This window comes from Rhincodon typus, chromosome 13 (genome assembly GCF_021869965.1).
Source record: "Rhincodon typus isolate 14 chromosome 13, sRhiTyp1.1, whole genome shotgun sequence".
Classification (NCBI taxonomy): domain Eukaryota; kingdom Metazoa; phylum Chordata; class Chondrichthyes; order Orectolobiformes; family Rhincodontidae; genus Rhincodon; species Rhincodon typus.
The window spans coordinates 63,200,629-63,224,764 of record NC_063344.1 but is presented as its reverse complement, the minus strand read 5'-3'; the positions used below and the strand labels follow the sequence as shown (position 1 = coordinate 63,224,764).

The following is a 24,136-nucleotide window of genomic DNA, read 5'->3' as shown; positions in this document are numbered from 1 at the left end:
TGGGCGATTAAATATATTCAAAGCCAAGTAGACAGAGGAGACGCCTCAGTTGATACTCTCAAGTCCTCACTGGCAAAGCGCAGCTTTCTCACAGACACCTGGGAACCACTGGCCCAAAACTGCCCCAAAGTGGAGGAGGAGCATCCGGGAAGGCATCAATCATCTCAAGACTTGCCATCGGGAGAAAATGGAAGCCAGGTGAAAACTGATCAAGGAGCACACTGCCACACCAGCTCCCCATCCACCATTTTCCATGACCACCTTCTGCCCCAAAGGTAGCAGAATTTGCAGAAGCGGCATTGGTCTGTACAGCCAGATGCGGACTGACCCTGAGAGTGGAAGAGAGTCACCCTCATCTGCGAGGTTCCGCCAATGATAATTTTGTAGTCATCAAGGGAATCAAGGGTTATGAGAAGAGGCAGGAAAGTGGATTTGACGATGTCCTGTGAAAGTAGGTGGCCTTTCCTTGCAGGCTGAGAGGAGGCCACCTACAGTTTGGTTTTCCTTTGACTGACAGGGTTATTTCCCCATTTGTTCACACCCCCACACGTAACGTACCCACTCTTCTGAATCTGGTCACACACCGCACTCACCAGGGCCCCAGCAAAAGATTCCAATTTACCTCCTAATCTGCTACATCAGCAATTGTCATTGGGATCTGGCTGTAGTCCAACTGGTGCCAGTAGGATGAGAGAGATTCCTCTCATGTGAAAGGCAGAAACCTGACTCTGAGCCCATTAAGAGCCTAACTACCATGAAATCATTCTGGGATGACGCATCCAAGCAGGCATTGGTCTTTCAGGACTTTACAGACAGGATGGCACCATAGACCTCAAACAAAAGGACAGTTATTGTTTAAACTGGGGAAATAATTGATATTATCTGTTAATCATTAACATTTTATTTAGAAGGCAGGTGATGTTGCTTTTTCAAGTGCATTCGATAAATACAATGCAAAATTATTCCCTCATGTATCTCCCTCTCAGGCAAAAATATGTACAGAATACAGAAAATAGCAAAACTTACAGTGCTGAGATACCAAAGTGTAAGCATTCAGTCAAAGTAAAATTTGCTCTAAAAGAACAAAAAAGTGACTTACCAATAATTCCCAAGACTAAAGCCATGAACAGTAGCCTCATCCTGCCCCACATGTTGAAAGACTGGTGAAGGTAAGAGGCAATCTATCTCCTGCAGCTGTCAGGAGGTCACTATGGTCCTCTTAAAGATCTGAATTGGCAGAAAGACAGATGACAACAGAGTGTGTGCTTACCATGTGTTTCACAAGAACTTACCAGAACAAACCAACTTTTGCAATTCAAACTAACCTTTCATTTTTGGGAAGTGAGCTGGCTATTTAAAAATTATAAAGCATTTTAAGCTTTATTGTTTAAAGATACGTCATCAATTTATTATTGGTAAATTAAGAAAGGTTGTTTGAACTATATGTTCAGGGACTGATTTCCAAATTTCTGCCTTGCCCAACTCCTCTGTCCAGTTAATGACATTTTTACTCCTTCAGTTCTCTAGTGAAGTGCCAGTCTAGCTTCTGTTCTCAAGTGACTGGATGGGCACAGGCAAGTGTGACACTTGAATTTTCTCATTCAGGGGTGAGAATGCTACCAATTGAGCCTAACTGAAAAAAAATTTCAGTTTTTATGCATTGGAATTAGAAATTAAGAGCTGCAATTGGCCATTCAGCCCTTTGAGCCCATTCTGCCATTTAACATAATCATGGCTGATTTTATCCTGGTCTCAACCCCACTTTCTGCCTGCTCCCCAAACGCCTTTATCCCACTTTTCATCTTTTTCTTTCTTGAATCTGTTGATTGATTTTGCCTCCGCGCACTGGGGCAGTGAGTTCCACAGATTCACAACATTTATAAAATGATATTCCAGATTTTAACCAAGAGACTTGACCAAAATCTTTGTGAATATAGTCCATTTAAGCCTAATCTTTAAGGAAGGTAGTGAGGCAGTGCTTTTGTGTTTGACTTCCAAACATTGAGATCTACAGGGTAATGTGAAGGCTGAGGGAGCAGGTGCACCAGAGAACAGAATGAGAGAAACAGAGAGTTTAAGGTTTGGGGCATTGAATTAGGATGTTACAGAGAGAGGGAGAATGGAGACATTCAAAGCTTTAAACACAACAATGAGAATCTTGAGCTTGAGGTGATGATGTACAAGCAGCCAATATAGGTGGATGGGTGCAGCAGTGATTTATGAGGAAAATGTCTGGTGCCTGTACTAACAGCTGTGGTAAGAGCAGGGCAAGCTGGAGATAAAGGTTATTCAAACAAAAATGTCATTAACTTGACAGAGGAGTTGAGCAAGGCAGAAATTTGGAAATCAGTCCCTGAACATATAGTTCAAACAACCTTTCTTCATTTACCAATAATAAATTGATGACGTATCTTTAAACAATAAAGCTTAAAATGTTATATAATTTTTAAATAGCCTGCTCACTTCCCAAAAATGAAAGGTTAGTGTGACATTAACCTAGGCCCAGTAGCAGCAATCTTACCTGTCAGTCAGAAAATTATAGCCTCAAATCTCATCCAGTCACTTGAGAACAGAAGCTAGGCTGGCAATTCTCTAGAGAACTGAAGGAGTACAGGCCGTTGGAGATGCCAGGTATCAGGTGAAATGCCAAACAAAACTCCCATCTGCTTTCTCAGGTGAATGTAGAATACCCCAGAGCACTACATTAAGTTGTCTCTGTGTCATGGCCAATACTTGTTCCTTAATATCTGACAAACGTCATGCTATTTGTGGGAATGAATAACCTCTGTTTCCACTTCCAGAGCTTCTAACAGAAGGGCACCATCTAAACACCAATATTTCCTGAAACATTTTTCCAAAGTTGATCAACACAAGTTGTTTTTGTGAATAACCAGTTATGCACTCATCCACTCACTTCTAAAGACATTCTCTAACAAAGACTGTAGCAGTTTCAGGACTTCAGTAGGTCTGAGCACATCGCAAAACAGCAACTTGCATTTATAATGTGTTTTTAATGTAAGTTAGGAAAAAAGCATCCCAGGCATTTTACTAGACCAAAATGAGAAAAGAAAATGAGCAAAGAGCCTATGAAGGAGACAGTTAGAAGGTTGACCAACAGTTTAAAGTTCAGTTTGAAGTCTGATCTTAAAGAATCTGAATGAGGTGGAGGAAATAATTCAGGTTAGTGGGTGTAGTAGCTGAAAGCCTGGCTGCCAGTCAGGGGGTAAACGGTGAAATGGCCAGAGACATAGGAGTAGAGGGTTTAAGTGGAAATGTAACAGAGGTGAGCTGTGGCAATTTTGTAGAAGAGATGTAAATACAGGATAACATTTTAAATTTTTGGTGCTTCACAGTCAATAAGGGTAAGGTTTATGAATTGTCATAGAATCCCTGCAGTGTGGAAGCAGGCCATTCAGTTCATATTGACCCTCTGAAGAGCATCCCATCCAGACCCACCACCCTACTCTATCCTTGCATTTCCCATGGCTGTTCCACCTAACCTACATATCCCTAGCTACTATGGGCAAATTAGCATGGCCAATCCATCTAACCTGCATATCTTTGGACTGTAGGAGGAAACTGGAGCCTCTGGAGGAGAGCCACACAGACACAAGGAGAATACAACCTGAGGCTGGAATCAAACCCGCATCCCTGGCACCATGAGGCAGCAGTGATAACCACTGAGCCACCTCAGCACCCATTGCATGGGTTATGGGCGAATGATACTTAATGCAGGATTGGACATGGGCTACAGAAGTTTGGACAATATTTAGCTCAATAGGGGTGCAGAATGATGGGCCAGGCAAGAAAACTTTAGAGTAATTAAACACTGTTTTCAGCAGCAGAAAGATAAAGTGGGACAAATGCAGGCACTGTTCAAGATGGAAGTTACTGCTTTTTGTGTGAAAGGGGAGATTGTTTTAGTGGTTCATTTGAGACATTGAGCAGGTTAGTTTAACCAGAGACAATAGACAGAGATGGAAATTGTGGTATGATCATGGAGCTTGTAGCAAGAGTCTGAAAATAATTGCTTCAGTCTTCTTAATATGTTACAGGAAATTATAACTCAGCCGAGTCTATGAAGTGAGTACCTGAGCTGACATCAATGAATGATTCAACCATTGCTAAGAATTGTTCCTTTGTCACAGGAGAAAATGAACCCTTTCATCTCCCTGGCAAAAGTATGTATCTCGGGCAGCAAATTCCGAGATTGAGTACTTTTCTGGTTTGAGAAATATGGGTCTGTAGCACAGAGTGTCCAGGTGCACTTTATGTATTACTTATTGTGGCTTATGTTGTGGACAGAATTTGAAGTGTCAGTCTGTTGCAGTTTTAATGTTTTTTTCTCTGACATAACGTCCTTCTCTTGACAAAAGTTTTATTTTCACAAAATTCTCTTCTTCTCTCTATAGCATATTTCACATTCTCAAAAACTCCCAGAATACTTGACAGCCAATTATGTACTTTCCAAATATGATCACTGTTGTGATGTACAAAACATGGCAGCTTATTTACACATAGCAACAACCCATGAATAGCAATGTGATAATAGCTAGAAAAGACTATAAGAACATAAGACATAGGTGCAGAAGTCGGGGAGTCTGTTTTGCCATTTAATGAGATCATGGCTGATCTGATAAACTCCACCTTCACTTTCCTGCCTTTTCTCGAGAACCCTTGATTCCCTTACTGATTAAAAACTGTTCCTCAGCCTCAAGTACACTTTATTAAAGCTTCCATAGCCCTCTGCAGTAAAGAATTCCATAGTTTCACAATCTTCAGAGAGAAGAAATTCCTCCTTATTTCTGCCTTAAAGGTCCACCTCCTTGTTCCGAGATTCTTCTGATCCTAGACACTCCTACAATCTACCCAGTCAAGTTTTCTTAGAATCTTGATTGTTTCAATAAAATTGCCTCTCATTCTTCCAAACTCCAATAAATACAGGACCAACCTATTCTACCTCCCCTCATAAGACAATCCTTCTATTCCTGGTATCAGTCTAGTAAACCTGCTCTGAAGTACCTCCAATGGTGGTATATCTTTCCTTAGATAAGGGACAACATTTTCTCCCCGAGGGTGGTGCATGTATGGAATGAGCTGCCAGAGGAACTGGTGGAGGCTGGTACAATTACAACATTTAAAAGGCATCTAGATGGGTATATGAATAGGAAAGGTTTAGAAGGATGTGGGCAAAATGCTGGCAAATGGGATAGATTAATTTAATTCTGTGTTCTGTGTTCTAATTTAGGATATCTGGTCGGCATGGACGAGTTGGACCAAAAGGTTTGTTTCCATGCTGTTTATCTCTATGACTCTGAAGAGTTGCAAAACTGTTCACAAAATTCCAGCTGTGGTCTGACTAGTGCCTTGTCTAGTTTAACAAAACTTGTCTACTTTTATGATTCGTTTCTTTTACGGTTAAATGATGTTACTTTGCCTCTTTTCTGCAACAGGTTTCATTTTTCTTTGGAGCATGGTTTTAAATATTTTTGGCTTGAGATTTTTCAGTTTTTCTCAAGCAGGGCCTCCACCACCTCAAAAGACAAGGGCATCAAGTACTTAGGATTCACCATCAGATTCCTGTCCAGATCAAATTGTCAGTTTTCTATTATTGCTGGGTACCAGCGCAATGGAATTACATTCAACACCTGGACATCTGGCTTCAAGAGGATAGTCCACTACCACTTTCTGAAAATCAACTAAAGATGAACAATGAATACCAGTCTTACCACTGACACCTGCATTGTGCGGGTGAGTAGCTGAAACAAATTTCAATAGTAACACCTAGGGATGAGAAAATGTCCAAGGGACAATTGATGTTCTCCAAAGGGATGAAATTTCAGGTTGTACGTCACACAATCACTCTCAAACCTGTCAAACCTGTATCTGTTTGGACAGCAGGGTGTCTCTCAACAATGCACTATGTTCCAGTTGCGCAAACAGGACGTAAGTCAAGTTACAGCACAAGACGATGAGGCCAGTGTGAAAAATGTAAACAAACAGGGCAAACAAGTAGCTGAGTCATTTTGGGTCCTGAAACTGTAAACTGGAGAATTAAATTGGTGGGGTGAGGGCCCAGTGTCTAAAACATTAATTCTCCTTCTTTGCACAGATGCTCCATGACTTACGTTGGTTGTTTTCGTTTCAGATTTCCAGCATCCACAGTATTTTGCACTTATATATTGACGTTTCAGTGCTTTAGGTATGTTCCTAAAATTCCTGTTCCAGAACTGATGAAAACCATGTCTGAAATATTAGGTAATTACTTATAGTCTGCCTGGGACCATAAGGATCTCTCTACATCGTACTCACACAGCCCAGTTAGCCAACTCCCACTCTGAACCATCAACATTTTTCCTTTTCTTTTCATGACACTTGAGTATTTTTGCATTTCTGTTTTTGTTTCAAATTTCCAGCAGCTGCAGTATTTTGGAGTTAGTTTTTATTCTATGTTCATTCCTCCTCTGTTATTCTGACAGATACATTGTCTCCTGGTTCTTTTATACATAGTGCAACTTCAATGTTTTGTGCGTAGTTTGTTGAAGTTACTTCAAGGGGGAGGCAATGGTTTAGTGGTATTATTGCTAGACTGTTCCAGAGACCAAGTAAATGTCCTGGGGATCCGGGGTTGGACCCCACCTTGGCAGATAGTGGAATTTGAATTCAATAAAAAAAATCTGGAATTAAGAGTTAAATGATGACCATGAATCCATTGCCAATAGTTGGAAAAACTCATCTTGTTCATTAATGTTCTTTCGAGAAGGGAACTGCCATTCTCAATTGGACTGGCCTACGTTTGACTCCAGACCTAAAGAAATGTGGTTGATTCTATTCTGCCCTCTGGATTATTAGGGATGGGAAATAAATTCTGCGTGGCTAGTAACACTGTCATCCTATGAATGAATAAAGAATAAAGAACTTGTTCCTTTGTAATGCTGCCAGTTATTGACCAGGTTCTGAACTTTTGTCTATTGAGAGGGGAAGATTTTGCTGAGTTGTTGCCCAGGCAGACTGGGTTGTTGGGTGGGGCAAATATTAAGTCGTCAAGCAGCTCAAAATCTCTGCTCTAAAATATAACACAGGAAGAAAGCATCTGGAATGTACATAAGTTCCAACTTGGTGATTCCTTGCTTCCTCAGCATCAAACCTCAAAAACATTCATGAAAAGCTTAGTCTAAAGAAACAAACTCGTTACAATTTGTGATCATTGACTGATCGCTCCGAACACAGGAAAACACATGGAGAAGAGCTCAGTTCCTTGTTTGGAACTTGCAATAGTTGTTAAACAATGAGAGCAATGATGCTATGTGTTTAGCAGGGGTGACAGGTAAAGATCTTGAACATTTCTATCTGTAACTCCTATCTCCACTCTTTGCATGGTTAGTTTGGAGTTACACCTGGTGTTGAAGTGCAGCATGGAAATAAAGTTGAGGGCCGGTAGACTGTAGGCATTCCTGCTACTGGCTCCTCCTGGACACTGAGACAGATTATCTTACCATCCAGACCATGAAAGGTACCTTTTGCACCATGTGGCATCTCAAACTCAGGGGGATTCGTTGATGTCCGGGTCATCCTAGCTGGTTCTTAGTAGTTGGATGCCTACTTCAGTTCACCCCACTGGTTCTCTGAGTGCTGACAGAGGTCCCCATCCATAGCCTCTTATCCATGATGCCTCTGCTCAAGCTTCAGCTCACTCCTTCTATCTTGGCCTTCACCCACGCAAACTTGCCAAGGACCACACTCTGTCACCTGAAGGAACACCCCTCTTCCTGCCCCAGCTCCATGAACTTCTCCCCCCAGTGCTCTCAGTAGCCATTATCATTTGCCAATGGGGCACCAGGAACAGCAATATAGCATGAGTCAGACACCCATACAGCACAACCATCTTATTACACACTTCCCACCTGTGAGTTGCTATGCCAGCAGCTATGCATCTCAAACAGCAACTGATTATTATGAAATTGCATGCTTGACAGATTTGATTGTACAATCCTAACTAAAATACTCAAGTCAACATTAGTGTCTGTGATATAGGTCTGTGGTATACAGTTATTATTTGGGAAGTTTGATTCAAAAGTGGAGTAAAAATAGATTCTATTTTTAAGTTCTTGAAGGTGACTTTTCTTTTAATAAAGGTCAGAAAGTCATTTTGTACAAAGTGGATCTGAGATAGTCTTTCCAAGAAAGCATGTGACTTAAGTTAAATGACTCGATCAGCTAGCTGAGGAGTTAATTGCTGAATGTTTACAAAGTTGAGCTTTATCACAGAGAAACAAATGGACAGGAGCCATTAGTAGATTGAGTTCAGAAAAGAAAAGAAGTTATTCTGACAGAAGGGCAGTTTTTGATTTCTCCAGACTAGTTTATAGAAGTTTCTAGATGGTAAGAATTGGTGGAAATCTCCAGGAAGTGTTAGAATTGGAAAAAATGTTTTAAGTTGCTTCTGCAATCCAAGGGCAACAGCTGGAAAGAGTCAATTGAGTAAAAAATTAAAGCGTTAATATTGGAGAGATAATTTGCTGGGGTTGAGTGTCTGTAAAGAACATTGCTGGGGAAAGGGTTGACTTTTTCCTTTTGCTGCTTATTTCAAGATATTTCTAAATTGTGTTTTATATATATAACTTCTCTTTTTATGTAATAAACTTGTTGTAGGGATTGAAACAAGTTGACCTCGTTAACTATGAGGCTGTTAACCTGGGCCAATCAGGAAATGCCTTGGCTGACCAATGTATCCAGAAGATTAGAATCTCTTCTGTTCAGGCAACTGGAAAAAAAAATATAACCAGGAGATTGGAATCTGCTCAGTTGAGGACGGACTCCAAGCTAGCTGGCCACAGCCACTGTTACACTGGTGAATGTAAAGGGTGACTTGGTGATGGGACCTGGCCTCCGTGCCGTTGTTTCAGCATGTAGTACTCAGACCAGGCCTCTGTGTGTAGGCCGAAAGTGCCATGTGGAGGCCAACAGCATTGTATGTAGGTCGAAAGCACCGTGAGGAGGACAACAGTGCCATGTGTAGGCTAAAAGTGCCACGCGTAGGCCGAAGATGTTCCGCATATGAAGATCAATGATGTTACGCGTGTGAGGGCTGAAGATGCTCTGTGTGTGTAAGCTGAAAATGCTCCATTATGTGTAGGTTGCAAATGCCCCGTGTGCATAGGTTGCAAATGCCCACGGGTATAGGCCAAAAATGCTCCATGTATGTAAAAAAATATAACGAGGATATTAGAATCTCTTCAGTTGAGGACTGATTCTGAGCTAACTGGCCACAGCCAGTGTACTGTGCCCTAGTAAATAAAGGGTGACTTGGTGAAAAGACCCAGCATCTGTGCTGTTATTTCACTTGTGATTTTAGGTAAACTTTTATTGATAGCCTCATGAGCGTGTTCAATGACTGACCAGCACGTTAACCAAACTGTAAAAGTCAAACTTATGATCTATCAAGCCAGGTTTCAGTTTGAGATCTGAAGTATCCAGTATTACAATCAGTGACAGCCTTTCCTTCATTCGTCACAGACCTAACCAAAGATTAGTACAATGACCAATATTCACTTGAGATGACATTGTTGAGACCATCTGGGACATTAAAAGCATTTTCTTGTTTTTCAATGGGACCTGGAGTAGGTAGAGACTTAGCAAAGTTGGATTTCTGTCTTTCATATCTTCAGAGACGCCATGAGCATGAAGACTTACAGCTTCTATTTGCACTCTGACTACACGGCCTTTCTGAATCTTCATCAGTTACTGAAGTAGGCTTCCTCACGCTTGTTGCAACTTGTGAGTTTATGATCACAGGTCATTCCAGGGTTCAATGGCACAATCCAAACTCTTCAGAACTTGAGTCACTGGCAACTGGAATTTCCGGCATTTAAAATTCCTTTTGAATTAGCGTCAGGATAGAGGCGCTCACTGATCTGAGGGTGAGCAAATCTAATGGAGTAATCCCCGAAAGTCAAGGAGATTATTGATGATCTGATAGGCCTCCATTCCATTTTCTACCTTTTTCCTTGCTGATTAAACGTCTGCCTATCTCAGATTAAGGAACACAGGAACAGGAATAAGCCATTCAGCTCATTGAGCCTGCTGTACCATTCAGAAGGATAAAGGCTGACTGAACATTTCAATGTCTTTTACCCAAGGTATCCCCATAACCCCGTACACCACTGTGATTCAGAGTTCTATTAATCGCTACCCTAAACATACTCAAAGATTAAACTTCCACAGCCCGCTGTGGTAGAGTTTCCTAAGACTTCCAACACTCTGAGTAAAAACAAAACTTTCATCATCTCGGTGGCAGATCCATTTATATTTACATTGTGCTTCCTGGTTCTAGACTCCCCTCCAGGGTAAACATCTTACCTGGACCTACCCTGTCAGTCTCTAAGTACTTTTTAACTTTCGAAGAGATCACCACTCATTATTTAAACTCTAGAGAATACAATCCCTGTTTTCCCAGTCTCTTTTCAGAGGGCAGTTCCACCATCCTGAGAATAAGTTAAGTGAACCTTCTCTATAGTCCCTCTATGGCAATAATATCTTTCCTGAGATAAGGAGACCAAAATTGCACATGGTACTCCAGGTACAATCTAACCAATTTCTGAAATCAAGACTTCACTATTGCTCCAGAATATCATGGCTCCTGGGCCTCTGTTCAGGAATAGCAAGATTCTTCTTTCTCTCTCACATCCTCTGGCATTCTTGCATCCAATGACTGATTCAATAATAACTCTTTATCTAAGCTAATTTGCTAACTCGGTGCATCTCTTCTAGTGTTGAGTCCTAGGAGTGCATGAGGCAGTCTGGGAAATATTTTGTGTGTGCAGAGGCTCCCATTTGTATTATCACTGGGCCTTCTTGTAATGCTTGAAAGGCCCTCCATTCCTTCCTCACAGGTAAAAATGATCATCTTCACATTATTGTCTCCATTCCCCCCACTCCTCTTCTTTTTTTATCTCTGGAGTTCCCACATATTAATAAGAAGATATATGACTTGAAGTTGCCTCTACTACACCAACTTCAATCGGCAAAGAGAACCTGGGAATTTTCTGCTTCTTGGAGAAGGCTGAAAGGAGATTTGACAGTGATATTAAATCATGAGGGGTCTGGACGGAATAGATAGAGAGAAGCTGTACAGTTTGGAAGACAACCAGAAAGCAAAGATTTAACACCAGTGACAAAAGAGTCAATGGTCATCAGGGCAATGTGACCTTGAAGCCTCAGTCAAGGCAGTTGTGATCTTATTGAATGGGGAAACAAACTTGAGGGTTGAATGACTTACTCCTGTTCCTAATCAAATTTTCATATGTATCAAAGATGACAGAATGAATCTCAGTAAGAACTGCCGATGCTGGAGTCAGAGATAACACAGTGTGCAGCTGGAGGAACACAGCAGGCCAGGCAACGTCAGTGGATCAGGAAAGTTGACGTTTCTGGCCCATCAGAAGGAATCACCTTTTTTGCACAATGAGTGACTTTAAGAACTTGAATGCATTCCCTGACAGTATGAAGGATGCAGATTCAATCACACCTTTCAAATGTATGTTATCTAAGTGTCTGATGATAAATACTTTGCAGGGCTATGGCAAAAAGCTGGGTGCACAAGATGATTTGAGGTGCACTTACAGAGAGCTGACAACAACACTACAGACTGAATGGCTTTCTTCTGCTGTGCAACTAATCTCAGATCTTATGGTCAATTCAAAGGGACCTATCTCAGTGCCAGGTGCTCCAACTTTACAACGCCTCACTTCCTGAGCTGAATTAATGCTCAATATTTCCACAGCTTCAACATCTGATCACCCTGTGTCTACAACCCTCAACTTTTGGCGCTGTGGGCAATCATCTCCCACATTTCTCCCATATTCTCCCACCCTTGTCCTTCTATTTACCTAACCTCTCACATTAGAAATGCAAGAATGGCAACTGTATTGGTGCTGTTAATGTGAGGCCATTAAAGTAAGCATAAGATGCACCAGAATTGATGAGGAACTTAAGTTTACTTCAGCAGTTGGAACTGTTCTTCTTAGGAAGCAGAAAGACTAAAGAAGACTTGATAGTGAAATATAAAATTGAGAGGGGTCTAGACAGAGTGGATAGGAGAAATTGTCCCCATTGGTGAAAGGACTAAGAACCAAAGGGCACAGATTTAGGGTAATTGTCAAAAAATGCAATGGTGAGATGAGAATCTTCTTCAGCTAATGAGTGGTTAGAAATTGGCATGTATTGCCTGAAATCTCAGTTAAGGTATTTTCTCACACCCCATCTCCAACTCTTCCTTTCCTTGACCTCTCCATCTGGATTTCTGAGGAAGGCTTTTAACAAATACTCACCACAGGCCAAAATAAAATCAAAGTACGTGAACACTGAAGGAACAAAAGGTTCTGGAGAAATTCAGGGGGTCTGGCAGCAACTGTGCAGAGAGAAACAGTCAACTCTGAGAGTCATTAGACTCAAAACATGAACTCTATTTCCCTCCACAGATTCTGCCAACCTGCTGAGTTTTTCCAGCACTTCCTGTTTTCATTTCATGATGAGCCCACTAAATTCCCACAGCTAAGTCGGCTAATCTTTACACCTTGAACACCTAACAAGGATTCCATTCCATTCTCCTAGCTTCTCTGTCTCTGTCACATTTGTTTGCATGCTATGACCTTCCATTCTATCAATTCTAATCTGTCTCTCATTTTCCGTAGCCAGTTGAGTCATTTTTCGAAGAAATGTTGAAGAGTTGGCATTCATCCTCTGCTAGGGCATGAGCAGGGAGGGCCTCGGCTCCATAGAATGAATACAGCGCAGAAGAAAATCATTTGCCCGGCTGTGTCTGTGCCTACTCTGCAACAGCAGTTTCACTCACCCATCCTTCAGGCCTTTTAATTTTGTTTTGTTTGTTTTTCAAGCACTTATCTACTCCGTTTTGAAAATATTTATTGAATTTGCCTCCATCAAACACGCAATGGTATTTTCCAGATTGTAACAATGCACTGCATGAAAAAATCTTCCTTGAGTCACTATTAGACCTTAAATTAATGTTCTCTGGTTCTAGACTCTTCCATCAAATGGAAGAGTTGCTTTTTATCGATTTACCTCTGTCTGGACACCTCTTGGTTTTGAACATATCCATTAAATCTCTCCTCAATCTTCCCTTCTCTAAGGAGAGCAAGTTTCTGACAGTTTCTCCCAATCTCCAGATAACTTGGAAAAGAGTAATCAGGACTGAGAACAGAGAGCTTGATGATGGGTTAATCAAAGTAAGAAGTAAACTCCCAGTCAAGTTCAAAATTCCCTGAGCCCTCGGAGCTGTGAGTTGGCAGGAGTAAGAAATCGAACGGGAAAGCGTTATGTAAAATTGAATTAAATTATACCATTGCTGAATTAAAGATCAAGTTGAGGTACAGTTGATGTGTAAAAATAGCCCAGAAAGTCTGAATTATTACCATGGGTACTTTATTTTGCATTACAGGGACTGAATCAACTATGTTTTTAATAGCAGTTTAGCTCATCATTTTCTACAGTAAATCTGTTACACACGAAAGACTATTCAAGCAATCATTATATGAATATCATTGTAGTTGGACAGGCATCAGTGGGAAGAATGGAAGAATTCTAGGCCATCATTGGAAAGTCCTCCCAAAATCATCACAATGGGTTCAGCAGGTTTTAAAGGAACAAGCTTCCAGGAGCTCTGAAATAGAGAAGAACAGATGCTTAGAATGGAGCTGTAAAGGCTTTGACTTTAAAATGTCCCTTGTAGCAATGGAACATTTATGTCTATGTAGTTTATTTTGTGTTTTTGTGGGTGAAGGAGATTACTAGTGAGAAATGCAGCAATTACATTTCAGGCAGCCAGTGTTATCTTTCTAGTATAAGTTAGGTGCAAAATATACCCTTGATACCATCCTATCTCAGTATGTACATTGCCCACCAAAGATTGCTGGGTTATGTGTTGCCTGGTTTATATTCACAATTCTACATTGTTCCAACACCGCTCAGCCCCAGAATTTGAGCAACAGTTCAGAAAACAGCAGTACACATTTTAAGATTTCCCAACCAACCAAATCATGCTCTCTCTGATCCTATTTGTAATATAACAGAACATATTTGTACTGACATCCAAGTCAATAAGAATCAGGTTGAGTCTGTGACCCTGTGATTCATCTCATTAGTTTAGAGCAGACTTGAACAAGTCTAAAATTAAGGTCTAAAATAACGCGCAATCCAATTTCCTTATCATTTTCCCCTCATGGATGGTTGATGAACTGGTAAACTAAAGACATGTTATTAAAAATTGTTTTCAATCAAGGAAGAGTTGTGTTGAGACAATAACTTACTCTCTTTGGGAATTTGTTGAACATCACTACAGCTAACATCTTGGACTAAATCTGCAAAGCTGAAAACTTGCTGCAGCCGAGAAAGCACAATTAAGCCAGTGCTTTCAACAGGACAGATGTTGGCCAATATAAATTCAATGAGGCAAGAGCCAGATTCTGATTCAGGAGATTAGAGAAAGCTATGACAACTGCATGAAAAGGACAAGTTTGGAAACTTCACAATTGCTTTTGGTAGCAACAAATATGGACCAGTAATTCAGGTTATGACAGAAACCTCTCTGGTAATCTCACCAAAATCAACATAGAATTTGCACACTTTTACAATGCATGGTCTTTCAGCAGAAGATGGAGATGTCTGGCTGAATTCCAATGTTCAAAGATGTCAGATGGTTGGACTATCCCACACTCCCAGATCTCAGCTATTCAGATCCATAACAATATGAAAGACTGCATTAAATGAAGCTCCTGGGATCTATGTAAGTGGGCCCCTTACCCTCAGAACCCATGAATATAGAATGGGCCATTGACAATCCAACATTGAATGAACCACATCACAAACAGAAATGTGTGGGGATTCTTCCTTCAATCATGATCTTGCCTTTCTTGCAATTCCTACATTGAACAGTCCAGGCAAGCTTCATTACTAATTCTGCCACTGTATAGCATGACCTGAAAGAACTTGATCTGACCCCATTCATCCCATGCTTTCCATTCCCAGTAAAAATCCAACAATCTGAAGTAAAGAAACCATGTTTACTGAACACTATGATTCAATAGTAATTACCAAGGGGTTCACAGGACTGGAGTCCTTCCACTATTTTAATGTAACTGTCACCCAGATACTTTTTGTAGTCACTGTCGGGGACTTCAATGAGACATTGAGTGGAGTCTTTAAATAGGAGGTTCTTCCCAGAAAATGCTACTGAGTCGAACATGGCGAAGATACTTTCCTCAGATCCACCATGACCATGTTTCACCTAGAATTTGAAACAAACCTGTTAATGATGGTGACTGCAAACACATCACAATGGTCTGAATATGAATTATATGAGGAACTCGCCTCTTGGTAAACATTATTTAGTCCCTCAAGCTTGTTCCACCTTTAAACTGTATCATAGCAGACCTGCACCTCAATCTGTCTGCACTCCAAATGCCTTTTTGCCTTTATGAATTAAAACTTTTCCAATAGGATTGTTGACATTGACTCATGTCTAATACACACTGATAAACTTACAGCATCTTGGCTTGAAGGTTATCCATTTTTTGACCTGACAGCAACACCTCTGTGTCTTCAAAGAAGTCTCTTTTGTGAAATGGCAGAACCAACAAGGCTGGGGTTTTATTTTTAATCTTTCATGGTGTGTGGCTATATCTGAGAAGGCCAGCATTTGTTGTCCATCACTGATTGCCCTCGAAATTAAAGATTTGTTCAGAGGGCACTGCTCTGGGACTGGAGTCACATTCGGTGAAATTTTCGATGACTTTTAACCACTTCATTCCCCATAATCCTGCACTCCATTGGTTATCAGAAATCTATCAGTTTCTGCCTTCAATGTATTCAAAGATTGAGCCTTCCATGGTAGAGAATTCCAGGGTTTACCACCATCTGAGTAATAATATTTCTCCTCATTTGGGACCTAAGTAGTATCTCCCTTATTTTTACAATGTGCTGTTTGGTTCTTGTAATGATTGGAACTAGCTGGATCTTGTTGACTACAATGTCCTGGTTTGGGGTTGTTAACCTGGGCCAATCAGGAAAGCCCTGGCTGACCAATATAACCAGGAGATTGTAAGGGTTAAAAATATATATGCATAAAATTAAAAAAAACAAAAAGCAAAAAAAAGCATAAATAACCAGGAGATTTAGAATCTCCTCAGTACAGGGGCTGACTCCAAGTTGGCTGGCCACAGCCAGTGTACAGTGCACAAGTAAATAAAGGGTGGCTTAATGACAGGATACCAGCCGTTGTGTAGTTATTTCAGTTCTAGACCCTTCAACCAGGGGGAAACATCTTACCTGCGCATAACCCTGTCTATTCCTTTAAGTATTGCTTAATTTTCAATGAGATCCCTGTCATTTATTGATACTGTAGAGAACAGAGGCCCACTTTGCCCAGTCTCTCTTCATTGGCCAGTCCTGGGAACAAGTCTGATAAACATTTGTTGCACTCCCACTATGTGAAGAATATCTTTCCCGAGAAAAGGAGACCAAAACTGCATACAATACTCTAGGTGCAGCCTAACCAAGCTCCTATACAATTGAAGCAAAACTACTCTTCTCCTGTATTCAAATCCTCTTGCAATAAAGGCTAACATTCCATTAGTCTTCCCGATACCTTGCTGTACCTGCATGTTAGCCTTTTGTGACTTATTGACAAGAACACCTAAGTCCTTGACAGCATCCGCAGTTCTTTCAGTTTTCACCAATGTCTGTATGTACATCTACACTTTCCAACCTCCTACTACCTAATAAACATTCTGCACATCTGTTTCTCTGACCAAAGTGGATAACTTCAGATTTTTCCACATTATATTCCATCTGTCGAGTTCTTAACCATTCAATAAGTCTGTCCAAATCCTCCTGAAGCTGCTTTATATCTTCCTGACAACACACAATCCTACTTTGTAGCATCAGCAAATTTGGAAATATTATATTGGTCCCCAACTGCGAATCACATTGTGATACAGATCTTTACACCACCTCACAAGTCACAGCCCGCTAATGTGAGAATGACCCGTTTATTCCTGTTCTTTTTTTGTCTGTTAGCCAATAATTAACCCATGTCAGCACATTACCACCTATACTGTGAGGTGCATTCAATTTTCTAGCGTGGTGACCCTCAAGTTAAACCACCAGCAGTCATTTGTCTCCAGTGAGAAAGGAACCCCATGGTCCTCTGAGATTATTGCAACTCCAAGTTTACCTTTAATTCTTCTACCCAGCATTTTGTGGGGAGCATTATCAAAAACCTCTGAAAATCTCCTTTATCATTTTGGTTAGCAACAGGTTCAAACAAGGTAGTCAAACACAATTTCCCAATCACAAATCCATGTTGACTATCCCCAATTGGATCATTATCATTCAAGTGTCTATTTATCTGCAGTTCTCTGTTTTCACTCTTGTTCCATTCTTAAAAAGTTGAGGGTGGGAAACATTTGCTCTATTCCAATTCACAGAAACCATTCTGAATCTATATAATTTAGGAAGATAATCACCAATCCATTGACTACCTCTACAGCTACCACTTTCAATACTTTGGGATGAAGACCATCAGATCCAGGGAGTTTATCTACATTCACCCCCATTAACTTCACCAGTACAAACTTCTTACGGATGCTAATTTCCATCAACTCCTCAATCACCACATGGAGTTCTAATTCTGGGAGATTTCTTGTATCAGCCTTGGTGAAAACAGACACAAAGTAACCAATTAACTTCTCTGCTATGTTGCTATTCCCTATTATAAATTCTCCTGACTCTACTTTTAATGGAGCCATGTTCGTTTTAATCAAACATTTCCTTTTTACGCAACTATCAAAGCTTTTCCAATCTGTTTTAATGTCTGTTATTTTTTCAAAAACTCATCAGTGTTTCCTAAACCTTACGAATAAAATGCTTACCTGCTCACTCTTCAGCAATTTGAGAACCTTTTCTCTCCTATCCAGTCGTGTCATAACAGCATGAGATGGGGCATCAGCCAAGTGGCAGTTCATGAACTGATCAATTGGGGCTGTAGTACCATCTTTGCACAAGAGGTGATAATTAGAAGAGACCAGATTCTGATTCCAGTCAAGCTTTCCATTACCTACGAGTGAAAAAGATTCCAATAATTATCTGCTTACACCATCTGCCTGAATTTTCCTATCAAGCCCTTTATGAGATATTTCAAAGACTTTGGGGAAATGCACATACTGCATTCTAATTATCTATCTAATCGGTCCATTCTTCCAGGAAACATTATTAAATCTGGTAAGCACAACTTAAATCCATATTGATGTTCTTCATTGGGCATGCAGTTCTAAATACTCACTGATTTACAGGAGGGAGCTAATGTCTTCATTATCTGTGTGATGATCTGGGAGACTGAATCCCAGTCAAATAATCCAGGGGTGAAGGTACAAATCATCATATCTCTAACTTCTTTCTGCCATCAAGGATACATGTTATCCAGTCACTTATCCAACTTGTTTGTACTCATTATCTCAGAATAATTTTATACAGTGAGCTATTAATGATTGTTTGATATCCTTTTGCAGTCTTACCACTATTAAAATTGTAGAAATGTTTTGTGTGCCTCTTATGTATTTAGTCTTCAGTCTTCATATTAATCTCCTTCATTTATTCAGAAGGAATCCTACCCTCTAATTATTCATCTACTTTTTAAATGCTTATAAATGCCCCTATTATTTCCTTTCATATTGGTAGCCTTGACATGTATTCACTTTCAGCCCTTCAATTTCTCTGTCTCTCCGCCTCCATACTTCAATTGTTTGTTTACCATTTGTTGGGGATTCATGCTGCAGCTGAAACTTATGACACCATAAGCCAGGAGACTCTGGTGTATGTGGTTTAGGACAAAGCATTGCAAAGTCACCGAGAATATTACGTACCGTCAGTGTTCTCCAGCACAGTGGTATGTTTAACAAATGCAACATCGCCTACGTCCACCAGGCACCTAGAGGAGATTGGGATGAACTTATTCAGAAATCAGAATGTCAAAGAAAATACATTCAATGCTTCCCTTCTCCAATTTTCTCCCTTCCTCTTTAATGGAGGCTAACTCCAGCTCATATAATGCAGACCTCTGGTATCCAACCTGTGTGGTCCTTCTTAAAATATCATTAGATAGTGAGTGGGCAAGTTTATCCTAACTCACCAGGTAAGAAATGCATATACTCGTCCAATATTCTATGTTGAATTCAATGGAGAACAACGTGGCAAATTCACATTGCACCCAATCATTAGAGAGAAGAAGGTTAAGAGGTGACTTAATAGAGACATACAAGATGATCAGAGGATTAGATAGGGTGGACAGTGAGAGCCTTTTTCCTCGGATGGTGATGGCTAGAACGAGGGGACATAGCTTTAAATTGAGGGGTGATAGATATAGGACAGATGTCAGAGGTAGGTTCTTTACTCAGAGAGTAGTAAGGGCGTGGAATGCCCTGCCTGAAACAGTAGTAGACTCGCCAACTTTAAGGGCATTTAAATGGTCATTGGATAAACATATGGATGATAATGGAATAGTGTAGGTTAGATAGGCTTCAGATTGGTTTCACAGGTCGGCGCAACATCGAGGGCCGAAGGGCCTGTACTGCGCTATAATGTTCTATGTTCTATGTTCTAATCCATAAGTTTCCTCACCAGCGAGCTTAGTTAAAATTCCTCTCTGCAATGCCAGCAGGTAGTTTGATCCTGCTAGATTTTATGCCCAAGTTGAGTCCTGTCCGTAACCTTAACCACATCCACATTTTCCAGCAGCAGTCCTGTCAGTCAGACTGATCTCCCACTCTATCGTACTAAGCTTTTTCACCAAGCCAGCTATCAGCTGTGTGCTAAATTTCTACTGCCTTTATGTCCACTACGATCTGCTTTTGTCTTTGTTCCACCATAGTATTTGGCAGCTCGTTCCAAACTAATAACTAACAAATCATCCTTTTTCATCCATATCGCTGAGTTGAAGAGTTCAAATCCCACTCTGGAGGTCTGGGTACAAAATCCAGGTCAATGCTTCAGTACCATAGGAGTTCTGTACCGTCAGAGGTGTTATCATTTAGAGAAGACATTCAATCATGAACGCTTATTGTGCCCAGCAATGGCAGGCATAAATGATCTGTGCAAAGAGGAGTGTGGTTTGGTACTCTCTTCCACAAATGATATTTAATGTGATATAATCTAATATGATTTGTAAAGATGCCTGAGACCTAATGGAATTAGGGAAAAAATAATTAATTAAGGGTTAATTGGGTGTGAATTGTATGTATAAATGTGGGGAGTTAATAATCAGTGGGGTTCATAGCTGTTGACTGCCCCTCTTCCACAGCTATGAACTTGGAGAAGGAGCACACAGTGTCCACTGATACTCGCAATGCCTTTAGAGAGAGGTGGGCACCACAGGGGGCATCTCCCCCTCTAACTCCATTTTGATTTAGCCCTGCTCTCTACCTCTTCCTCGCTTTTGATGGTCTGCTTTGCCCTTAGTAGGCTTTGCGCATAAATGAGCCAATTGAGCATGGTGGCTCAATGGTTAGCACTGCTGCCTCACAGTACCATGAACTTGGGTTCAATTAGGTGGATTGGCCATGCTAAATTGCCCATAGTATCTAGGGTTGGGGGTGGGTCTGGGTGGGATGCTCTTTGGAGGGTCAGTGTGGACTCGATGGGCAGAATGGCCTGCTTCCACACTGTAAGGATTCTATGATTCTAAGAGCTGGTGATGGTGAATAGTTGAAAAAATATTGTGGGTGACTTCGTGATGGGGAAAAATAATGTTCAGTTATGTATAATGGCACTTCTAGACATGTGAAAATAATTGGTGAGGTGGAGAGCTCTTGTGCTGCAGTGGTAGTATCCCTACCTCTTAGCCAGGAGACCTGAGTTCAATACGATGAATAATAACATCCCTGAGCAGGTTGATTTAAAAAAAAAATTGGGTGTGATTTTATGAAATGTGGTTAATCAAAATAATGCTCTCACTAAAAGAGTGGACTTGGACTCGTTCAAAACATTCATCTTCTTTGCACAACATAATATTGGATCAGATGATCATTTTTAAACCAGGATTCAGGGATTTTTATTCCTGAAACTGAAAGAAAACCGCAGTTGTTGGAAATCTCAACTCAGAATAGAATAAGCAGGTCAGGCAACATCCCTGGAGAAAGAAAAGTTAACTTTTCAAGTCGATGCCTTTTCATCAGAAAACGGAAGTAGGGCAAAAATGGCAAAGGTTTGGAGTTTAGTCATGAAGGAGGCAAAATCTCACTGAATGGCAGAATAGTGTCAAAGAGCTAAGGAGCCCTCTCCTGCTTTTATAATCCCACGCTTGAAGAAAATTCCACAGTCAATCTCACTAAAGCAGCTAATTCCAATCTGTATCTCATTGTTATTGGTGGGACTGTACCGCATGCAGATTGGTTGCAATAACACAGTGACCACACTTCAAACAACACAGCTATAAAGCCCTTTGGAAGGATACGAAAGGTGCTACGTAAATGTGAGTCCTTTTCTTTACCTGAAGGCGCCGCTGTAGCTGTAGTACCTCTCATTGATGTTGGCCGCACACTTGTCTGTTGGCGGCATTGAACTTTGACTTTGACTTCCAATGCACAGAGAGCACAGATTTGGGTACAGGGCAGCATTCGCTCCAGGGGCACAGCTCTGACTGAAATATGTTGCTTAATTCAAAAAAAATTTAATTAAGAGTTAATTTCATCTCTAGATTCTGTTTGGCCTGTGACACTAAATGTGTCAATGTTTATAGCATCGCTGATTGATCTGTAATATAATGCAACTGCACTGCAATAATCTGGGCCCAACACTAGTCCACACCAATCTCTGTTGCTATGAACTAATCAGATAGTCATGTTAGGTCCTGATGACGGGCCCATTGATCCCCTACCCAGGTAACTGCACTCCAGCACAATCTGCAAGCTCATGGCACAGCATATGCCCCACTCAGCCACCACCATCAAGCTAGGGGATCAACCCTGGCTCGATAGAGAGTGCAGGAGGGCATGCCAGGAGCAGCAAAAGGCATACCTGAAAAAGAAGGGGTGTCAATCTGGTGAAACTACCAAGCAGGACCAAACAGCATAAGCAATAAGTAGTAGACTGACCCAAGTGATCTCACAGCCAACGGATCAGATCTAAACTCTGCAGTCCTGCAACATCCAGTCGTGAATGGTGGTGGTCAATTAAACATTCACTGGAGGGGGAGGAGGTACCACAAGTATCTCCACTCTCAACAATGGAAGAGATCAAAACTCAATGCAAAAGAGAAGAACAAAACTGAAGCAATTACAGCTATCATTGGCCAGAAGTGCAGAATGGATAATCCATCTCAACTTCCTCCTGTGGTGCCCCAGCATCATAGATACCAGTCTTTATCCAATTCGATTCACTCACGTGATATCAAGAAACAGTTGGAGGCATTGGTTACTGCAAAGGCTAGGTGCCCTGACAACTGTCCAGCAATAATACTTAAGACTTGAGGTCCAGAACTTGCCGTACCCCTAGCCAATCTCTTCCAGTACAGTTACAACGCTGGTATCTACCCAACAATGTGGAAAATTGCCCAGGTGTGTCCTATACACAAAAAGCAGACAAATCCAACTCAGCCAATTACTGCCCCATCAGTCTACTCTCGACCATCAGTAAAGTGATGGAAAGTGTCATCAACAGTGCTATCAAGCAGCACCTGCTCAGCAATAACCTGCTCAGTGACGCCCAGTTTGGGTTCTGCCAGGGCAGCTTAACCACTGATCTCATTACAGCCTTGGTTCAAACATGGACAAAAGAGCTGAATTCCAGAGGTGAGGTGAGAGTCACAGCCCTTGACATCAATGCCACATCTGACTAAGTGTGCCATCAAGGGGCCCTAGTAAAACTGGAATCAATGGGTATAGTGGAAACCACTCCTCTAATTGGACTCATACCTGGTGCATAGGAAGATGGTTGTGATTGTTAGAGGTCAATCATCTCAGCTCCAGGATATCTCTGCAGGAGTTCCTCAGGGTAGCATCCTAGGCCCAGCCATCTTCAGCTGTTTCATCAATGACCTTCCCTCCACCATAAGGTTAAAGTAGGGACGTTCACTAATGATTAAATAATGTTCAGCAACTCCTCAGATGCTGAGGCAAGCCATGTCCAAATGCAACAAGATCTAGGCAATATCCAGCTTTGGGCTGACAAGTGGCAAGCAACATTCGTGCCACACAAATGCCAGGTTATGACCATCCAATAAGAGACAATCTAACCACTGCCCCTTGTCATCCAATGGCATTAGCATCACTGAATGCCCCACTATCAAAATCCTGGGGTTACAATTGACCAGAAACTCAATTGGACTCACCATATAAAAACAGTGGCTACAAAACTAGGTCAGAGGCTAGGAATACTGCGGCCAGTAACTCACCTCCTGGCTCTTCAAAGCTTGTCCACCACCTACAAGGCACAACTTGTGATGGAATATTCCCCACTTGCCTGGATGGCAGTTCTAACAACACTTAAGAAAATTGTCACAATTGGGAACAAAACAGCCCATTTGATTGGTAGCACATCCACAAGCATCCACTCCCTCCACCGCTGAAGCTCAGTAGCAGCAGTGTGTACCCTCTACAAGATGCACTGCAGAAATTCACCAAAGATCCTCAGACAGCACCTTCCAAACCCATGACCACTTCCATCTAGAAGGACAAGGGCAACAGATACATGGGAACACCGTCACTTGCAAATTCCGCTCCAAGCCACTCCTGACTTGGAAATATATCACCATTCCTTCAATGTTGCTGGGTCAAAATCCTGGAACTCCGTCCCTCAGGGCATTGTGGGTCAACCTACAGCACATGGACTGCAGTGGTTCAAGATGGCAGCTCAACACTGGAAAACTAGGGGCGGGCAATAAATGCTGACCCAGCCAGGGATGCCCTCATCCCACGAACGAAAGAAGGTCAGGAAAAACTTTCCTGATCATCAAGAACCACATCACAGATCTTGTGAATATAAGCTACTGAACTGCTTTTGCAAGCTGTGTGTGTGCGCACGTGTGTGTGTGTGTGTGTGTGTGTGTGTGTGTGTGTGTGTGTGTGTG

General features: G+C 41.3%; 1 protein-coding gene across 1 annotated transcript in view; it reads right to left on the bottom strand.

Moving 5' to 3' along the window:
• Positions 1–24,136, bottom strand: part of LOC109920736 (serotransferrin-B-like) — a 76,506-nt gene that overhangs the window by 28,484 nt on the left and 23,886 nt on the right. The window contains exons 13-19 of the mRNA XM_020520796.2: positions 21,560–21,722; positions 18,939–19,003; positions 17,949–18,133; positions 15,112–15,304; positions 13,652–13,681; positions 11,001–11,062; positions 1,100–1,181 (exon numbers count right to left, since the gene is read on the bottom strand). Of these exons, the coding sequence (XP_020376385.2) occupies positions 1,100–1,181; positions 11,001–11,062; positions 13,652–13,681; positions 15,112–15,304; positions 17,949–18,133; positions 18,939–19,003; positions 21,560–21,722 (780 nt within the window). The remainder of the gene's footprint in view (positions 1–1,099; positions 1,182–11,000; positions 11,063–13,651; positions 13,682–15,111; positions 15,305–17,948; positions 18,134–18,938; positions 19,004–21,559; positions 21,723–24,136) is intronic.